This window comes from Erpetoichthys calabaricus, chromosome 18 (assembly GCF_900747795.2).
Source record: "Erpetoichthys calabaricus chromosome 18, fErpCal1.3, whole genome shotgun sequence".
Lineage (NCBI taxonomy): Eukaryota > Metazoa > Chordata > Cladistia > Polypteriformes > Polypteridae > Erpetoichthys > Erpetoichthys calabaricus.
This window is the reverse complement of record NC_041411.2, coordinates 51,553,766-51,573,740: the sequence shown is the minus strand read 5'-3', so window position 1 is coordinate 51,573,740 and position 19,975 is coordinate 51,553,766. Positions and strand designations below refer to the sequence as shown.

General features: G+C 37.6%; 1 protein-coding gene across 1 annotated transcript in view; it reads right to left on the bottom strand.

Moving 5' to 3' along the window:
• LOC114668948 (uncharacterized) overlaps positions 1–19,975 on the bottom strand; it is a 94,845-nt gene that overhangs the window by 41,445 nt on the left and 33,425 nt on the right. Inside the window, exons 8-10 of the mRNA XM_028824982.2 lie at positions 9,267–9,381; positions 9,123–9,181; positions 7,460–7,574 (exon numbers count right to left, since the gene is read on the bottom strand). Of these exons, the coding sequence (XP_028680815.1) occupies positions 7,460–7,574; positions 9,123–9,181; positions 9,267–9,381 (289 nt within the window). The remainder of the gene's footprint in view (positions 1–7,459; positions 7,575–9,122; positions 9,182–9,266; positions 9,382–19,975) is intronic.

The window sequence follows — 19,975 nt, the reverse complement described above, 5'->3', positions numbered from 1 at the left end:
ATATATATATATATATATATATATATATATATATATATAAAAAAAAGACAGCAACACTCATAACAACGACAACACAATTACATTGACAATCATGTTACGTTATTTTTAAAATGTTTCCTTTTCTTTTTCATAACCTCTTTAACACACTACTTCTCCGCTGCGAAGCGTGGGTATTTTGCTAGTTTTTTATAAAATTTGGCAGGGCCTGCTGTTTTTCCACTCTGAAGTGAATTTATAACATCTAGCAATTCTGATAGTGCCAGAGGTTTATCTGCGCTGAGAGTATCTAGTTGTCATCTCTGTAATGCATCCAGAAATGCATTAGGTTGTGTCTTGTCTTCTTTAAGCTCAGTAGAATATAAGGACTTTTAGTGGTCTCTAAATGTGTGCATTATTTATTGATCATCAATGATTTTGTCTCAGTTTGTGTTGGTAATTGTTGGAATTGCATTGTGAGCTTCCTGCTTGTGGATTTGTTGAGCTAAAATCTTATTAGCTTTCACTCTGTTCGTAGTAATGGTGTCTTGATTTAACACTAGAATTACCAGAGTCTACGAAAAAACTCGTAGATCCTGCCCACCTTAAAACCGTTCTCACCTCTCTTTTGTTTTCTAAATGTGCCGATTAAGACGAGCAGCAAGCAGCCGGCTATTCCATTCCCCACCACCGCAGAACGTTCACTAACTTTTCCCAGCTCATGTCTTGTTTGATTATCTGGGAGTGACTGAAGTGCTGGAGTTTTAGAGTGGAAATAATAGGTCGCTAATTGGAACACACACATTTCATGTGTGTTCCGTTTCTACAGTAATCTGTGTAAACACATTTTTAAAACAGAAACGTTTTTCATATTTTAGTAGTAAATGACAAAATGTAGGCATAAACTATATAATGTATGAAGCCTGAAGTCCAAAGATCAAGTAAACACTTTCACAAAAGATTCAAGGAATAGACAACAGTTTAAGTGGCATAGAGGTAAGATTTGCTGACTTGTAAGCAAGAGCCCTGGTTCGATCCCCACTCACTCCTATATTTGCCGTTTTCAGTAGTGAGCTGCTCCTTTTGTTAATATTATACAGTACACACATACATTTGGTTTGCGTCTATAACAGACGGTGTGCATTTGTAAGAGTTGTAAAAGTTACCGTATTTTTTTTAACTTATATTCTCTCTAAATCACGATCACAATACTACTACCGCGCCCCCCCCCCCCCCCAGGGATCCGACTCTGTTATTTTTCATTTGGAATGGAATAACTGGAGATGTAAGTGGTGTTTTGAGACAATGGAACTGGACATTCTCTCATCTGGAGGGATAAAAGCTGGCACACAAACGCTGGTGAATCTGCCTTCTTCGTATCTCACCGTCACTTGATTATTTTTTATTCAGTGCTCCTGCTCATGCTGAATTAGTGTGCACCTTATGGTGTATGATGTCCAAAAAAAAAAAAAAAAAAAACCACAGACGTAGGTATATATGATATTTGGAATTATTCGTTTTATGACCTGTATAGTACATTTCGGAAAACTTTATGGCATGGATGCAACATTATTCATATTAATTCACATAACATCTTGCGGTTTGTAATCAGTGACTGCATGTTTTTTTCCCCCCGATCTTGCCAGTCCCCACATGCTGCTGTATGCTGTTTCTTTTGTACTCCAGGACATGCAGAGGATAGAATAGTACTGAGCAGTAAGTTCAGCACTATATGCAATCATCAGATTCAAGTGTTAACTGTTCAAACACATGCAAGGATCGTCTTTCCTACATTTACAACGCGTGTACCTGTTACAATGTACACGCTTCTCTCTATGCTGTGGTTCCTATTACACACCTGAAAGAAAGAGACAATATATGTGAAAACATCATCACACTAATGCAATATTATTTAAAAACGAACAGCGTCAGATCGGGTGTGGATTTATGTTGGTGCTATTACTGAAAGAAAACAAAGATCAACATGTGCGTTGATCCTGCAGCACTGAATAAGTTCACACGCTCTAAACCCCCCACCCCCCCGATCTGACTCTAAGAAACAGCGCAAGTACAGACGCAAACCAAGTGTGATCAAGAGTCCCCGGTTCGATCCCCACTCACTCCTATATTTGCTGTTTTCAGTAGTAAGCTGCTCTTTTTGTTAATATTATACAGTACACACGTACACTTGGTTTGCGTCTGTACTTGCGCTGTTACTTAGAGTCAGATCGGGGGGGGGGGGGGGGGGGGGAGATGTTAAGAGCGCGTGAGCTTATTCAGTGCAGCAGGATCAACGCACATGTTCATCTTTTTTTTTCTTTCAGTACATGTGCCTTCCCGGTTTATTTATATATCTAGTGACTTTTCTGCCTGTCTGTCTCTCTATTATGCAGTGCTCTGTCTGTCTCTGTGTGTGTTATGGATCTTAATAATAACAGTTATAAGGACACTTGTTCATGTTAATTGCAGTCTCAATTGTTAAAAAATATTTTAAAAGGAGCATCCCACATGAAAATATAACGATCTCATTAACTGACAGTACATACCAATTTATAAATTTTATGTCCGTTTGAGGTTAAAAAGAAAACACTTTCTAATCAATGGGGAATCAAACTCAGGTCTCTGATGAACAGTAAGCCTGCTGCGCTCGGAGACAGCAAATCTTACCGCTACGCCACGGAAGCTGTTGTATTGTTCCTGAACCTTTTGTGAAAGTGTTTATTTGATGTTTGGACTTCATGCTGCTTCACACATTCTATAGTTTATGCCTACATTTTGTAACATTTATTACTAAAATATAAAAAAGTTTCTGTTTTAACAATGTGTTTACACAGATTACTGTAGAAACGGAACACACATGAAATGCGTGTTCCAAATAACGATCTATTATTTCCACTCTAAAACTCCACTTCACTCCCAGATAATCAATCAAAGGCATGAGCTGGGAGATGCTAGTGCACGTTTTAAGTCGGTGTGGGGATTGAATAGCTGGCTATTTGCAGCTTGCTTTTATGGTTTTAAGCTGGACCGGATCTACGAGTTTTTTCGTAGACTCTGGTAATTCTAGTGTTAAAAATGAGTTGTTCTGTTTTTTTTTTTTTGTTTTTTTTACTTGTCAAGAGGTTGAGCTCTGAATGCAGAGCCTGTCTTTTCCTATGAAGTGCTTCATTTAGCCACCAAGCATGTTCCTTGACCTATTCTGCAAATTTCACTGAATAGCTCCGATACCTTCATGGTTTCCATGAAATTTTTATAGATAAGATAAGATATCACATAATCTGTCCTCTTAAGAAAAAGCCTCCATAGTTTCCCCAGAGTATTCCTGCAAAAAACTCCAAGGATGTATTTGTCTCTTATATAAAAAAAAAAAAAAAAAAAAAAAAAAAAAAGATTTATTTACATTTATATAAATCCTGTATAGTCCTCGTCTGCTAATAAAAGTGGGTTAAGATGCTGTCTGTGAGATAAGTATGTGGGGCATAGTGATTTTAGCTCCATGATTAGAGGAGCATGGTCAGAGATAACAATAGCATCTTACTTACCAGATATAGGCAAGAAATTATTGTCTATAAAAAATAAACAATTCTTGAGTAGCAGTGATGCACTGGTGAGTAGAAGGAATATGCTCTTGAGTTTGGGTTTAGAAATCTCCAGGGGTGTGATAAGTTGTGATCTGTTACAAACTGTGTAATTGTTTTTGCAGTGTTAAGACATCAATGCCCCTTTGGCAGGAGACCTAAGTCTGGATTTAAAAGACCCCAACCATTATAATTTTATGAGTGTTCACATTGGGAATGGATGCAAAGATGTTTTGGATGAAGTCCCTATCATCTACACTGGGTGTATAGATATTTTATCAAAATTACTTTACAGTTAAATAAATTACCTAGGATAATCACATATCTCCATTCAGGATCAGATACATCATCTGTTACTACAAATGTTATTGTTCTATGTACAAGAATTCCCATACCTCTAGTTTTGTTTGTAAAGCTGGAATGGAATATTTGGCCAGTCTAGTCTCTGTGTGGCCAAAACTGATCCTTGCTTAACACTAGAATTACCACAGCTTACGAAAAAACTCGTAGATCCGGCCGACCTTAAATCCGTTCGCACCTCTCCACCAGTGTCTTTTGTCCTGTAAATGTGCCGATAAAGACAAGCAGCCGGCTATTCCATCCCCCACCGACTTAGTTTATGCCTACATTTTGTCATTTACTACTAAAATATTAAAAATGTTTCTGTTTTAAAAATGTGTTTACACAGATTATCGTATAAACAGAACACACATGAAATGTGTGTGTTCCAAATAATGATCTATTATTTCTACTCTAAAACTCACTTCACTCCCACATAATCAATCAAGGCATGAGCTGGGAGAAGTCGGTGGCGGGATGGAATAGCCGGCTGCTTGCTGCTTGTTTTTATCGGCACATTTACAGGACAAAAGACACTGGCGGAGAGGTGCGAACGGATTTAAGGTGGGCCGGATCTACAAGCTTTTTCATAGGCTCAGGTTATTCTAGTGTTAATAAGAGGGTCTTCTGTAAAAATACTATTATAGCATTTAGATATGTGTGTATATATATACACATACATATATATACACATACATATATATACACATACATATATATACACATTCATATTAGGTGAGAGAATACTTTCTCTTTAATTCGTGATTCAGCCCTTTAACATTCCAGCTCATCTTAATTTTTTGAGCAGTGTATATTTTGTAAATATTGTTTCTGAATGTTACAGGAGGGCAAATATCTCTCTTAGTAATCAAAGAGAGGCCTTAGCAGATTAGGTTTAAGTCCCTCCTGTTTGTTGCTTTTGGTGTTTTGTTAGTACCTTGTCTTTTATAGTGTAATAGTCAGTGTTATTCCCATTAACTAAAACTAAGGTTGGTTAGTTAGTTAGTTAGTTAGTTAGTTAGTTAGATAGTTAGATAGTTAGATAGATAGATAGATAGATAGATAGATAGATAGATAGATAGATAGATAGATAGATAGATACTTTATTAATCCCAATGGGAAATTCACATTAATATGCCATTAATGAAAAGTAATCATGTTAACTAAAAATAAAAACAAAATAGTTTTTGTAATTTTAATTTCACCACACTAGCCTTTGTGCATAATGTACATGCGAGTGAGCAGTTGCCAGTGTATTTATTAAATATTTAAAACCACCTAGTATTAAATTTGGTACAAAATGAGCTTTGATTTGTGCACATGTGCAAGTATTGCTTGCTGCTGGAATCTGAATCTGTGGATTTCATTGGTCATTTCATCCATCAGTCAGCTTTCCATTCTAGAACTGAGAATGAATACCAAAGCCTCATCACCTGTCAATGACTTATTCTATGGATTCCATTGGCCACAATTGACTGTCAGTCACAGAGAGCCCTTTGTTAATGAAAGGCTGACAACTTTCACTAAACTTCAACAAAAAGGCACTTAAATTCAAACATTCATCCATCCATTATCCAACCTGCTATATCCTAACACAGGGTCACATGGGTCTGCTGGAGCCAATCCCTGCCAACACAGGGCACAAGGCAGGAACAACATGCCACACATACATATACCTTGGAAGATGCAGCTAAATAGTTTGAAAATTAACAACATGTAGGATTTTTCAGGATCGTTTCAGATTCAGTCAGTATTTAGACTGGAATAAAAATATGTTATCTTTATATACCAAAAGTAGTAGGAATTTCAACAACTTAACTTTACATTCGACAAATATTACTTTGGTACCTTTGCAATGACAGATTAAGCTGATGTGTAGTATTTAGTCAATTTAACCAACTGAACCAACTTTAAATGTTTAATTTAGCTTACTAGTACTGGTGATTTAACTTTGTTGGTGTTGCGGAAATTCATCGATAGCAAATGGATGGACTACAATAATCTTAATATATTCAGAATGTAGCAGCATGTTAGAGTTTTTAATGGGATCTTGATGTGCTGTGCTTGGGAGCTCATAAGTACTGTTACTTTTGAAGTGCAACATACCACTCAGAATTTATTTTAAGAAGAGTAATAGTATTTTAAAAAGAAGCAAAGTAAGAATTCCCTGAAGAAAGTAATTTTTCAACATTCTCACAGGTGGCGCAGTGGTAGTGCTGCTGCTTTGCAGTAAGGAGAATGTGGAAGATTGTGGGTTCGCTTCCCGGTTCCTCCCTATGTGGATAGCGCTTTGAGTACTGAGAAAAGCGCTATATAAATGTAATGAATTATTATTATGACATTAGAACACTCTAGACGAGAACAGGACATTCGGCCCAACAAAACTCGCCAGTCCTAATCAATTTATTTCTTCCAAAAAAACATCAAGTCGAGTTTTGAAAGTCCCCAACGTCTTACTGTCTACCACACTACTTGGTAGCTTATACCAAGTATCTATCATTCTCTGTGTAAATAAAAACTTCCTAATGTTTGTGTGAAATTTACCCTTAACAAGTTTCCCACCCTATCCAACTATGCGTTCCAACTGTGTCCCTGTGTATAACATATACTGTCGGCAGCATCAGGAGATATCAAAAAATAAATATAAAATGACAGAATGTGTGTGGTGATTATATTGCTCACAAAAGGAATTGCAAAATCTCAAAAATAAAAAAGAAGGTATTTTTGAAATTAGATACACATTTCCTTAAACTTGTTGCAGGTTAAAGTAACAAATGGCATCAGAGCACACTTGTTATTATCAGGAGAAAATGGAGTTCTGTCACAGGTTGTAACAATGCATGAATTAAATTCATAGGTACAAAATTAATGATATACAATTTGATAACCATAAAGAAAATTGAACACTTCTTGTGTGATAAAAACAAAAATCAAATAAAAAAAAAAAAAAAAAAAAGAAAAAAAAATGCAAAAAAACTAAAACTGAATAAAAACTGAAAGAATGAAAGACTAAATAAAAACAAACTAAATAAAAAAAAACCCTATTTGTTCACTATTTGAATATTTTTAAGTGTTAGGGTGAGGGATCAATCACGGCTGTGGACATTGTCATTCATTAAATAGGCTAAACCTTAAATGATGCCTAGATTGTACCACCTTCATTATTAACATCACTCCTGAACTTGATCAGAGGTGAACATTAATCCAAGAGACAAAGCTTATTTTAAAATGACATCATTCCCCATACCTCCATACACACAAAATATTGTTTTTATAATACTAATGAAGCATATGTTCTATTTGCTATAATTTATGAACAAACTTCACTGCAAGAAAGCAGGATGCAATGCTAAGTGATGTTTTACATGTTGACTGGTAAATGCAAGTACGATTTTCAGTATATTCTGCACACAACACAGTAACAACATTATAAACCTATCAAGATAACATACATGACAGCCACAATTCTAATCCACAAGTTATCAAGCTCCCAGTACTGCATCTCTGAAATGTACAAACTTGACACATCTGAAAGCGGCAATAATGAAAAGCAAAGTCATTCTTACCTTTGCATTCTCTTGCTTCCTGTTTTCTTTGTGGCAGAAAAGGCAGCTGTGTTTAAGGAGGTCTCAAAGCGTATTTCAGGACTTTCAGGAGAAAAAAGACAAGGTGTATGGAACTCTGGAAAGAGGAGAATTATACTGATGAGTACTAATACTTAAACTACTATAATATCCAGTAAAATTAAGTTTTTGTTATTTTCACTTTTAGAAAGATACAAAACATAACCTCACTCTGAATGCACTGTATTTTTGCCTTACTGTTTGTAAGAAATGTACTAATATTAACATATATAAAAGGTCAACAGAAGTGAGTTTTCTTCATTCTATAAATGCTGTATTGTTAAAATCTCTTTCTATAACACATTGACATTTTCATTAATACAAAGTTGCTTTAGCAAAAAGAAAAAGTATAATATTTAAAAGATTATAAAACCTTAGTGATAAGTGATAAATACACAAATGGCAAAACACTATATTCCTAATTCCTGCAAAGAATTTACCATTAATTAGACCACAGGTAACCTCAGCAACATATTACTGATGAAATAGATGACAGCAAGTAAATGTTTGAATAAAACAAAATGCTGATTGGCTAATTTCCAAATTGATCAGTTTTGTACATGCAAACATTTGTAAATTCTAGCTAATATGATAATAAAAATTATCTATTGAAATTGAATAAAAGAATACAGAAAATGTAAGACCTTAACTAAAAACTGACTGTGCAGCTTAACAAGTAATTAAAATCAAGTCACATAGACCTACTGCAAGAGAATGTAAATGCTATTAAGACATAATGAGCAAGAACTCAAGACAAAGTAATTTCATAATAAATAATGAGAAAGACTGGGTTAGTGTTTTGTTATTTATTTTACATTTTATCAGTGAATACCGAGTAAAGCTAATACATTGAAGTATATGTGGTGGTTAAAGTAGGAGTATTGATGAAATATAAAATTAAAAAATATTACTATAATGTTTCAGTTGTGCTTTATTTTGACAAAAATACAGTATAAGGAATATTTTCATGACATTTAAGACTGAGCAGGCCTAGAAGATAGAATGGTATGGTAATAATGTGGCATGGCATAGCAGAGACTGAGAATGGAAAGCTGACAAGAATGCTTTTGAAAAGTAAGCATTATTAATTTAACATTACGCAATACAGAAAGTTTCTAATGTTTTAGGATACACATTTATATGACAAGAGTGCCTTTTAAACCGGTAATGCCATTTACATTAGAAAAGGAGTGGCAAAGATATATTTTAAAGCTGTAACCTGAGACTTATGAGGGTTGTTTAAAAGTTCATGTAAGACAACAAAAAGTTGGAAAAAATAAATAAATAAAAATATACACTTGAAACTAGATTCTGCCATGAAATGTTTCTTGATTTAAACTCAGTACTGCAGGGATTGACTCCATACCCCAGCAACTCTGAATCGGACTGAGTGGGTTTTGGAATATTTCAAATATATCTATACTCAACTGCCCAGGTTTATAATAGCAGTGAAGAAGATGATTTAAGAATATCATGTTAAAGAACTGTAGAGACAGCCAGTAGAGATATTATTGAACTTGCTTGTTTGGTTGCAAGGAATCAGTATCTAGCTTTGAAAAAATGCTGTATTTTACATTTTATATTAGGAATATACAAGGACATTTACCTGTAGGGGATGACTCAGCATCACTCTGTACATCATCATTAGCATTGAGGCCTGATCTTCTGCAACCAGAGCCACATACATTAGAACGTCTTTGAATTCAATGCAAGATGAAAGTTTCTCTCTGTAACTGAACATTTATATTACCTCTTCTTGGCTGAGAACTCAATTCCAGGTAGTGTCTCCTCAGAGGCTTTTCTCTTATTTGTTAAAGGCAAATCAACTTGCAGATCTGATGTCTCCTTCTGACCTAGGAAGAATTCTATTACAATGAGCAGAAAAAAATCCAAAATCTAACAAATAGTATAAACAAGAAAACTTATGTATTCAAATAAGACTGTCAATATATTTGATATTAAAAACAAAGTACACTGAAAATTATTTTGCTTCTCCTACATCAAAAATGCAAAAATACACTGCATGGTACAAAAACCATAGTGCAGCAGAGAAAGATTACTATAATGAACAATTAAAATAAATAATTGCTATAAATACCAATAAATATGCTACAGCACGAAAAACAAATATATAAATACCAAATATAAACCTACATTATGTAGCAGACAAACACATAAAACAACCAAACAATACAAGTAACTCTAACAGATTGTGATTAGTAACACTGAATTGTACTGCTGATATATACTTAATGAATATGGCCACAGATGAAGAAAATGGTTGGATGTGAAATAACAGTTTAATGGTCAGAAGGTAAAAACTGCTTCCAAGCTACATAAACATTGCATGCAGGGTAGAATGGGATCAATTTGTAGAGAAGTGTGGACACCTGAAGTGATTTCTTCAGTCATCGTTTAATATAAATGTTCAGTAAAGGTGGATAATTTCTCTCATCACCAGCTGCCATTCTAGACTTTGGTGCAGTTTGTCATTATGTTCTCTATTAGTGCATCTGTGGATGTCAGAAACAGCAAAATGTTGTCTTTAAGTGAAATGTTTAAATTCCTCCTTGCAGACTGTTTCGTCATTGTTCATTATCAGACCTTCAACTGTTGTGTTGTCTGCAAACTCACTGATGGATTTTGTGTCATACCTGTGTGTAAACTGGGAAAACAAAAATCAAATGAGCACCCCACCAAGGGAAGGCAGTTAAGCTGGCATGGACTTAATGTACCTGGTATGCTATTGATATTTGAGTTGACCAACTACTTGAAGCAATTAATGTTGATAAAGGCAAGTGCCACAACTTGGTAGTCATTCAGGAACATGATTATAGATTTGTTTGGCGCTTGATGATTGTTGTCTTAAGTAGACAGTATTCTCAGCAAGGGCTACTGTATATTGCGGTGAGAAAGTATTGCCATTTAATTGGTACACCTAGGTCAGTTGGAATTTGGGCCTAAAACCACCTAGTATACATTTATCAGCCACAGCATTAAATCCACCTGCTTAATATTGTGTAGATCCCCTAAGATGCTGCTGAAACAGCTCTGACCCATAAGGCATGTTCTCCACAAAACCTTTGAAGATGTCATGTGGTATCTGGCACCAAGATGCTAGCAACAGACTCTTAAAGCCTAAGTTGTGAAGTGGGGTATCCATGGAACAGTCTTATTTATCTAACATATCACATACTGGTGATGCTCTATTGAGACGTAGAGAATTTTGAAGCCAAGTCAACATCTTGAACTCTTTGTTATGTTCCTCAAACCATTCCTAAACATTTTTGTAGTGCGAAGAGGCCACTACCATCAGGGAATACCATTGCCATGAAGGGGTACACATGGTCTGCAACAACCTTTAGGCTGGTGGTACCTGTCAAAGTAAAATCTACATGAATGCCATGACCTTAGTTTTCCCAGAAAAATATTGTCAAGAGCATCACACTGCCTATACTGGCTTGCCTTCTTCCCACAGTTTTTTTCCTGCTGCTACCTCTTCCCCAGGTAAATGACACATATGCACCTGGATATCCACATGATCTAAAAGAAAATGTGATTCATCAGACCAGGCCATCCTTCTTCCACTGCTTCAATTCTGACACTCACATGCCCACTGTAGGCACTTTTGGTGGACAGGAGTCAGCATGGGCATTCTGTCCGGTCTGCAACTACATAGCCCCAGCATTAAATTTTTCAGCAATCAGATGGGTGCCTATGACCGTGTTACCAGTTCACTGTGTCTGTCCTTGAACCAGTTAGGAATTTACAAACCACTGCATAACGGGAACACCCCTCAAGATCCACCCATTTTGGAAATGCTCTGACCCAGTTGTATTGCCATCACAATTTGGCCCTTGTCAGAGTCGCTCAAATCTTTACTTTATGTTCTCCTTTGGTAAAAATGCTCAAACATTATTAAACAGTGCAAAATACAGCTAAACATCATCATCGGCCACTGTGAATACAACTACACTTGGGATAATTTTCTTTTGTTTTAAAAATATGTTTATTCAAACTAACTCTAAGTATATTTTTCTGTTACTGAACTGCATGCAGATCACTCTTTCCTGCTTGGCTGTGCAAATGAGCTGTGCAAAGGACCTGGAATGTGAGCTTCTCGCGTTACACCAAGTGCTGCTATAACAACAAATCAAATATTTTTACTCCAATAAAAGTTTGGTTACTCGTTACTTTAAACAGTAATCAGACTACGTAATGCACATTACTTTTAATGTGTTACCCTACTGTTCTCTAGATTGTGTTGCTGAGTTTAGAACTGTACGTTTAGCTCATCAACATAAATTTAGCTATTTCTGAAATACTGAAACAGATTATTTTAGCCAAGAAAAGTAATAATGTGATTGCTTGTGAATTTGCATCTGGAAATTTATTTTGATGATGATTCTACCCATAGCTGCTGAAAGCATGTGTGAAGCAAATTCATGCACAGGTTGACAGAGTGCAATGACATGTGCAGACTACAAAATCCTACAAAACAGGAACATGGTTAAGGGTTTATATGGCCACATAATCAGGTTATTTGCAGAGAAATCTACCTGTTAAACAGGTTTCTTAGAGAAATAAAGTTATTGGCCTCAAACTGAAATAAGAGTTTACATGGCATTTTACAAATCATGCTTCTGTAACTGAGTTATCGTAAATACATTTATTGAACAAGTTGATGTAATGCACATATTACATTTTGTCCTTGTGTTTTTCCTATTTCTGTAAAGAGAATGAATGTATCAGTTAAGATACCATGTAAAATAAATCATATGGATTCAGAACATACTGATGCACAGACTAAAGATTGCAATCAACCTAATCATCACATTAATACAAACCTGTTTTTAATTTAAAGTGAGCAAAAGCTGTAACAACTAATCTGTCAGAATTTGACAGATTCTCAAAACACAAATGCTGATATGCCTTTAAGACATTATACTCAAAGCTGTCCACAAAAGCTAATGTACATGATGCCAAACAACTCATATTAATGTTATATTAGGATTTAGTGATTTACATTGAATAGAAATGTATCTGAATTTGCTTTTCTGTCATTTACTTCTCCAAATACTTAATTCTGATTTGATTACACTATGGTTTACTGTTAACATTTGGTAGTCATGCCCAAACTGCACAGCATGGCATTGATCGCACTGAAAATAAGGTAAACACAGACTGAAGTTTCCTTTATTTACTAATGGCAGCATAATCTATTTGATATGTTTTACTTTTATAAAAAGTGAATGCTTTATTAAAAAATAACCGCAACCTAAATTCTTAAATTCATCTTAGTTAAATCCTGATGCTCTGTATATTTAATTAAATTATCATTATTATTCATGGTGGCTCCAAAATCCGTACTAACCCCTATTTTCTCTTCTGTTCTTTTTCCAGTTTTCTGTGGTGGCAATCTGCGCCACCACCACCTAAATCAAAGCACTGTGATGTCCTTACATTGATGAGATTAAAAGGTCAGAAGTCCACATGACCATCATCATCAAATTCTTCCATGAGAACCCTGAATACAATGAGGACTGATTGAGGTCATTTATGTTAGGTAGAATGCCTAGAGGGGGCTGGGTGGTCTCGTGGCCTCAGAAACCCTGCAGATTTTATTTTTTTCTCTAGCAGTCTGGAGTTTTTGTTTGTTTTTTCTGTCCTCCCTGGCTATTGGACCTTACTTTTATTTCTAACTAGCCAACCCACGGCGTAGCATACGCCGCATAATTATGTATTGATGGGTGAACACTTCCTGAACGACACAGTTGTCCAAATGGTGTGGGTTTGAGGATACGACTGTGACTGAATGAAAAGATAGACCTCTGGAGAGAGCAACATACAATTGTCCGTGACTGATAGCGGTATTGTCTGTGACGAAGAAGGCCACGCTGGTGAAAGTTACTTCATCGGTAGGGATAAGTGTCGGTACTTTTAGATTAAGGTGTAGCGAGTCTTCGTTGTTGACGCTTAATATAGCTTGCGTACTGAGATGTTCCGGAGTCACAGTTGAGAAAGCACAGGGAAAAAAAATGAACATGTGAAACATCCATAATGTAATAACATGTAATAACATATAATGCGTACACAGGGCAGGGACGTAATCAGAGCGAGCATATGACCCGCACGTACTAGGTATTCCTCGTTCGTGGGGAACAATTGCAAGCCCCGGTCCCCATTATGAATGGGGTTCAACGGCTTACCCACACCTGTCGGCGCCAGGTAGACACACGTTGATCCATTCAGTGTAGCGCGTCTGCAGTACCAGACATCCATGGGCATCACATACCTGTTAATGCTCAATCTCACGTGGCTGAAAGCCACTTGTCCCTCTAAGAAGTTGGACGTCTACCACTTGGCGATCGCGTAACTATTAAGCAGTAGGGAGTCTCATTCATTTTCGGAATTAACCAGACTAATCGCTCCACCAACTAAGTACGGCCATGCAACACCATGCACAGAATCGAGAAAGAGCTATCAATCTGTCAATCCTCTCCGTGTCTGGGCAGGGTGAGGTTTCCCGTGTTGAGTCAAATGCGTCTGATAGTTGTGATGGTTTTACACTCCAGTACATTGCGGTGAATGCTGGTAACAGTCAGGTGGGCAGGCGTATTAGAGTCAGTGCTCTTAGAGTTGGTGGGCGTGTCTCTCTATCGGTTCGAGTTGTTGGGCGCTGCTCTGTCGTTTGTATCCCACGGTCGGACGACTTGTTGGATTATATATGGAAATGCAGCCGAAACTGAAAAGAATAATGAAAAGTCAACATGGCTCAGTGGTTGGTGCATGTGTACTGTAGCAGAGACGAAAGCGAGTCAGCGAGTTGTTGAGTCCGGGCACATGAGCAGGCACTGTGAATGCCTTGAGAGCGTGGGTAGACGCGTGCTCGAGTTGGTGGGCTGGGCTTTGTGAGATGACTGACATGGCTATTTTCTGTGTATCCCATGGTTGTCTTCCGGCAGTGTGAATGCCTCGAGAGACAGGGCGTCCTTGTGTGGTGAGTTGTTGCAGTTTGTGAGTTAAAAGCTGCAATGGTTTTACACGCTGGTAACAGGCAGGCGGGCGGGTGTTCTCGTCCCATGGTCTTTGAGTTGGTGGGCGTGGCTCTGTGAGTTGTCGGCATATCCCATCATCTTAGCGTTGGGCGGGCTAAGAGTGGTTTATTTATCGTGCATATCCTATGTTGTACACGCTGCATACAGCGATTCACATGTGCGATAAACATGCTTCTTCTTAGATGGTCCTGCCGCATCCACCCTCGTTCTCGAAGCATACACACCGCCTGGTCATGCACCCGCTCGCAAGAGCAACTCACAGAGACCCACCCACCAACTCTAAGACCATGGCATGTAAAACAGTTAGCGATGGTGGACGCGGTCGTGCGTCGTAACCGAAAACAATAATGAAAAGTCAACGTGGCTCAGAGGTGCATGTGGACTCTACCACAGACGAACATAAATGACGCCGTTTTTTTCTGTGTCGCCACGTCCGAGTTGGTGGGCGTGGCTCTGCGAGTTGTTGTCATATCCAATGGTCTTAGAGTTGGTGGGCGTGGCTGTCTTGCATGCTTTCCATGGGTGGCTACATTGTTTGTATGAAAATGTGCTATATAAATAAATGTTGTTGTTGTTAAAGAAATTGCCCCGTAACAACTGTTATAAATCCGAACTGTGGAAAATATATTTTATAATATTTTTTTTCTAAATGTGCATCTAAGGATTTTGTACCATCTTAGGAAATAAACTGAAGTGATACGAAACTTTTAGGGCACACAAACACACTGATTCACAATCAGTTTAACTTTAATTACAAAATCTGTTTGGTGATGGGTGGCACGGTGGTGCAGTGGGTAGCGCTGCTGCCTCGCAGTTGAGAGACCTGGGGACCTGGGTTCACTTCCCGGGTCCTCCCTGCGTGGAGTTTGCATGTTCTCCCCGTGTCTGCGTGGGTTTCCTCCGGGTGCTCCGGTTACCTCCCACAGTCCAAAGACATGCTGGCGATTGGCGATTCTACATTGGCCCTAGTGTGTGCTTGGTGTGTTTGTGTGTGTCCTGCGGTAGGTTGGCACCCTGCCCAGGATTGGTTCCTGCCTTGTGCCCTGTGTTGGCTGGGATTGGCTCCAGCAGACCCCTGTGACCCTGTGTTCTGATTCAGCAGGTTGGACAATGGATGGATGGATGTTTGGTGATGTATTATGTCTTTTGATCTTAGCCAGTACATCAGCCAGGCTACACATTAGGGAGGATGCACAGTGGACCTTCTTATTTCTAAAGGAATAAAAGGCAGATTGTTATTGGTATTTCTGACCACTTCTAAAATCTGTTTAATGTTAAAATACCGGTAACTAGAACTAAACGGAGGCATACTGTTAAATGTTTTCTTTTTTATGACACAGCATACTAATATTACTAATATTCTGAATAATCATTTTAAATGTAGTGCTTAGCCTAATACAGCCAGTAACATAACAAGTAAGGTGGAACATATGGATGCAAAGGTGAGAGCTGTAACTGACATAATGGCCCCTGAAAATATTGTTAAGAAGTCCTTCAGCACTAAAATACTGCCAAAGTTAATTCTGTTGAACCCCAGCATATTCTTTTCAGCAAATTAAATTCCTTCACTCAAATAGCTCTACATGAGCTCCGTAGAATAATTTCTCAAGTTAAATTCTCCATGTGTCTCAAAATTGTTTTTTTTTCCCCCAAAGAAGTAGGATTTGTTTATTGATAGTGTACTTGACACAGTTAACTTCCCAGACTGTCTAAAGGTTGCAGCAGTTAAACCCTGCTAAAGAAAATTAATCTAGACTCTTCTGTCTTTGACAACTTTAAACCTATTTCTAACCTGTCTTTCTTAAGTAAAATTCTAGAAAAAGCAGTTTTTCAGCAGTTAAATAATTATTTGAACAAACACTCCGTCCTTGATAAGTTTCAGTCAGGTTTTATAACAAATCATAGTACAGAAACTGCTCTGGTTAAAGTATTAAATGTCTTGCAGGTTAATGTTCTTGTTCTCTTATACCCGAGTATAGCATTTGACAACACAGACCACAGTATTCTTATAAATCACCTTAGACAATGATAGTGTCTTAAGCTGGTTTCAGTGTTTAACAATAAGATCAAAATTCTTTTGTTAGTTCTGGTTATTGCAGTTCACAGGTCTATAATATTGTAAACGGCGTACCACAAGGATCTACATTCTGCCCACTGCTTTTTTTAATCCACATGCTTCCATTAGGCCAGATTATATCGAAACACAAGGTGAACTACCAGAACTATGCAGATGATACACAGCTTTACTTATCTATAGGACCTGATGAACCTGGTGCTCTGGCCTCTCTGATCCAATGACTTACTACTCATCCATTCAGAAATACGAGTAACTCTCAAGCTAAATAAGGAAAAACAGAAATCTCAGAGGTCATCAAAAATGGAAATAATGATCCCTTTGCATTAGCGGAAGCGGAAGCAGAAGGAGACAATAGCCGACAGTGAGATGAATCGCGTTGCCGAAGAACTCCAGGCTCTCGACAACCTGATCCAGAAACTCCTGTCAAGACGGAGGTACCTGAGGTGTTTGAAGGCTTGGCTACTGGAAAAATCATCCCCGTCATCTGAAATCGACGCAACACATCGAGTTTCAGAAACATAGACTCCTCACTGTGCTGCTCAACTCCAAGGCCAAGTGAGCTTCACCCCCGCGCCTCGTCGTCAAGGCAATGAAGACAATGGCTTATTTCAGCTATGTAGGCGGGGGTTTAAGGCTAGAACACCTCCATCGGCACAGGCAAACATTTCCACACAGAACCGGTTCGACCCTCTCCGCGCCCCCAGTTTGCCTTCAACCCCGGGTGATGTATTTGTGATTGGTGATTCAATCGTAAGAAATCTGAACATCGCATGCGCTAATCAGAAATCTTTTGTTTCTTGTTTTCCTGGTGCTCGTGTCCGAGATGTTATGAAACGTGTACCGACAGTCTTCCAGAAGGACAAAAACATGGCAGTGGGATCCACTGTAATACACGCCGGGGTAAACGACGTGAAACACCGACAGTCGGAGATTCTCAAGGCGGACTTCGCAGCACTAATCAAAGCCACGAAGGAGAGGAATCTTAATCTCGGGTCCCCTATCTCTCATTAGAAGATCAAATGAGTATTACAGTCATCTGCTGGGATTAAACATCTGGCTGAACGGCTCCTGCGAGAATCAAAACATCAGGTTCATAGACAACTGGGACCTCTTCTGGGAGAGGCCGCGTTTCTTCAAGCGGGATGGTCTGCATCCAAATAGAATTGGCGCCCGGGTCATCTCCGAAAACATCGCTAAGGTAATTCGCCTCTCTTGACTTGCTATTTCTACTCCTAACACTTTCCATAATGCTTTGCTAGGACATGATAATTCTTTAACAAAGTCTTCCGCAAAAGTGCACTGCATTACTACTCTAATAACTAACCTCAATGCTTGTAAAAAATCTAGACAGTGCAGCATAAATACGAATAATTTAATTAAAATTACACCTTTAGATGAACAATGTATTAAATCTACTTTAGATGAACAATGTATTAAATCTATAAAAACAGATAATAGATTAAATAAAAAATACGCACAGAGCGGCGCTAATAAAAATAACTTAATTTCTATCTTGAATACCCATAACGCACATAAAATTCAGCTCTGCTCTTCCAAAACATTAAATATGGCTTTATTAAATGTTAGAGCATTAACCAACAAGACGTTTTCCATCAACAATCTTATTAGAGATAGGAAAATTGATTTTATTGCACTAAGTGAAACGCGGCTTAGCTCTGATGGCGTGGCTGTTTTAATCGAACCTGCGCCTCCAAATTACAGCTTTGCTCACGCGGATCGCCAAGGAAAGAGGCGGTGGTTTAGCAAACATTTACTTGAGCCGGTTAAAGTGTAAAGATGTCCATTTTGATAATTTTAAGTCCTTTGAGTATCTTGCTGTTGTTATTCAGTTTCTCAGTTTCTAGTATTATCCGTGTATAGACCTCCTAAATACAGTGCGTCTTTCTTTGAGGAATTCTCAGACTTGGTGTCAATTATAATTACGAACTATGATGCGCTCCTTATAGTTGGTGACTTTAATTTTCATATCGATAAACAGTGTGACTCAAAAGTAAAAGAATTCATGAACCTCCTGGACTCTTTTGATTTGAGACAGCTCGTTAATCAGCCTACACATAAAGCAGGTCATACGTTAGACTTAGAAGTTGGACTGAAAGTTGATGTGAAGCAGATCATTGATATTGGTCTATCAGACCATTTTCTTTTACTATTTAATATAGAAATAATGATAGAAAACATTCATGAGAAGCATATTGTTAAAAAACGCTTCTTTGATTCATCAGCAGCTTCAAAATTTACAAACATTCAAAGCAACCAGTCCATTTGTAGTGCTAACTACAATAGCGAGGATAATGTAAATAGTAAGGTAGAAAAATTTAACTCTAAGGTGAGAGCTGCTGCTGACATAGTCACACCTGAAAAGACAGTTACAAAATCTTTTAGCATTGTTATACCATGGAAGACCCAAAGAGTGTCTGATTTAAAGAGAATATGCCGGAGAGCTGAGTGTAAATGGAAAAAAACTAAACTAACTATCCACTATGAGATATTGAAGGTTAAAATAACAATACAATAACACAGTCCGTCTTGAGAGGTGCTGCTATTTCTCTAAATAACAATGCTAGCAATCCCAGAGTCTTAATCTCTATGATTGATCGTCTGCTAAACCCAGGTAACTCAATGGAATGCCTCCAGAATACGTCCAGTGAAACTTGTGAGGCTATTGCTGTACTTTTCAATCAAAAAATTGATATTAGAAATAATATAGTATATCTCCCCAACACTGCACATTCTCTTAAGCCCCAGTACTTCATTAAAAACAAATTAAATTCTTTCACCAGGATAGATTTACCATATTTATATAAAATAATTTCTCAACCGAGACCCTCCACCTGCGTCCTTGACCCAATACCAACAAGTTTTTTCAAAGAAATATCGGGCATGATAGTGTTCTTAACATACTAAACTTGTCATTAGATACGGGGGGTCTTCCCAGACTGTCTTAAGACTGCTATAGTTAAACCCCTACTCAAGAAAAATAATCTCAACTCCTCTGCTTTTGAAAATTTCAGACCCATTTCTAACCTGCCTTTCTTAATTAAAATCCTAGAGAAGGCAGTCATTATGCAGCTAAATGACCACCTCAATAAACATGCTATTCTTGATAAGTTTCAGTCAGGTTTTAGAACAAATCGCAGTACAGAAACTGTACTCATTAAAGTAGTAAATGACTTGCGGGTAAATGCAGACATTTATCTGTTCTCATCCTCTAGATCTGAGTGCCGCATTTCATACCATTGATCAAAATATTCTTACAAATCACCTTAGTCAGTGGGTGGGCCTCTCTGGCAGCATCCTAATTTG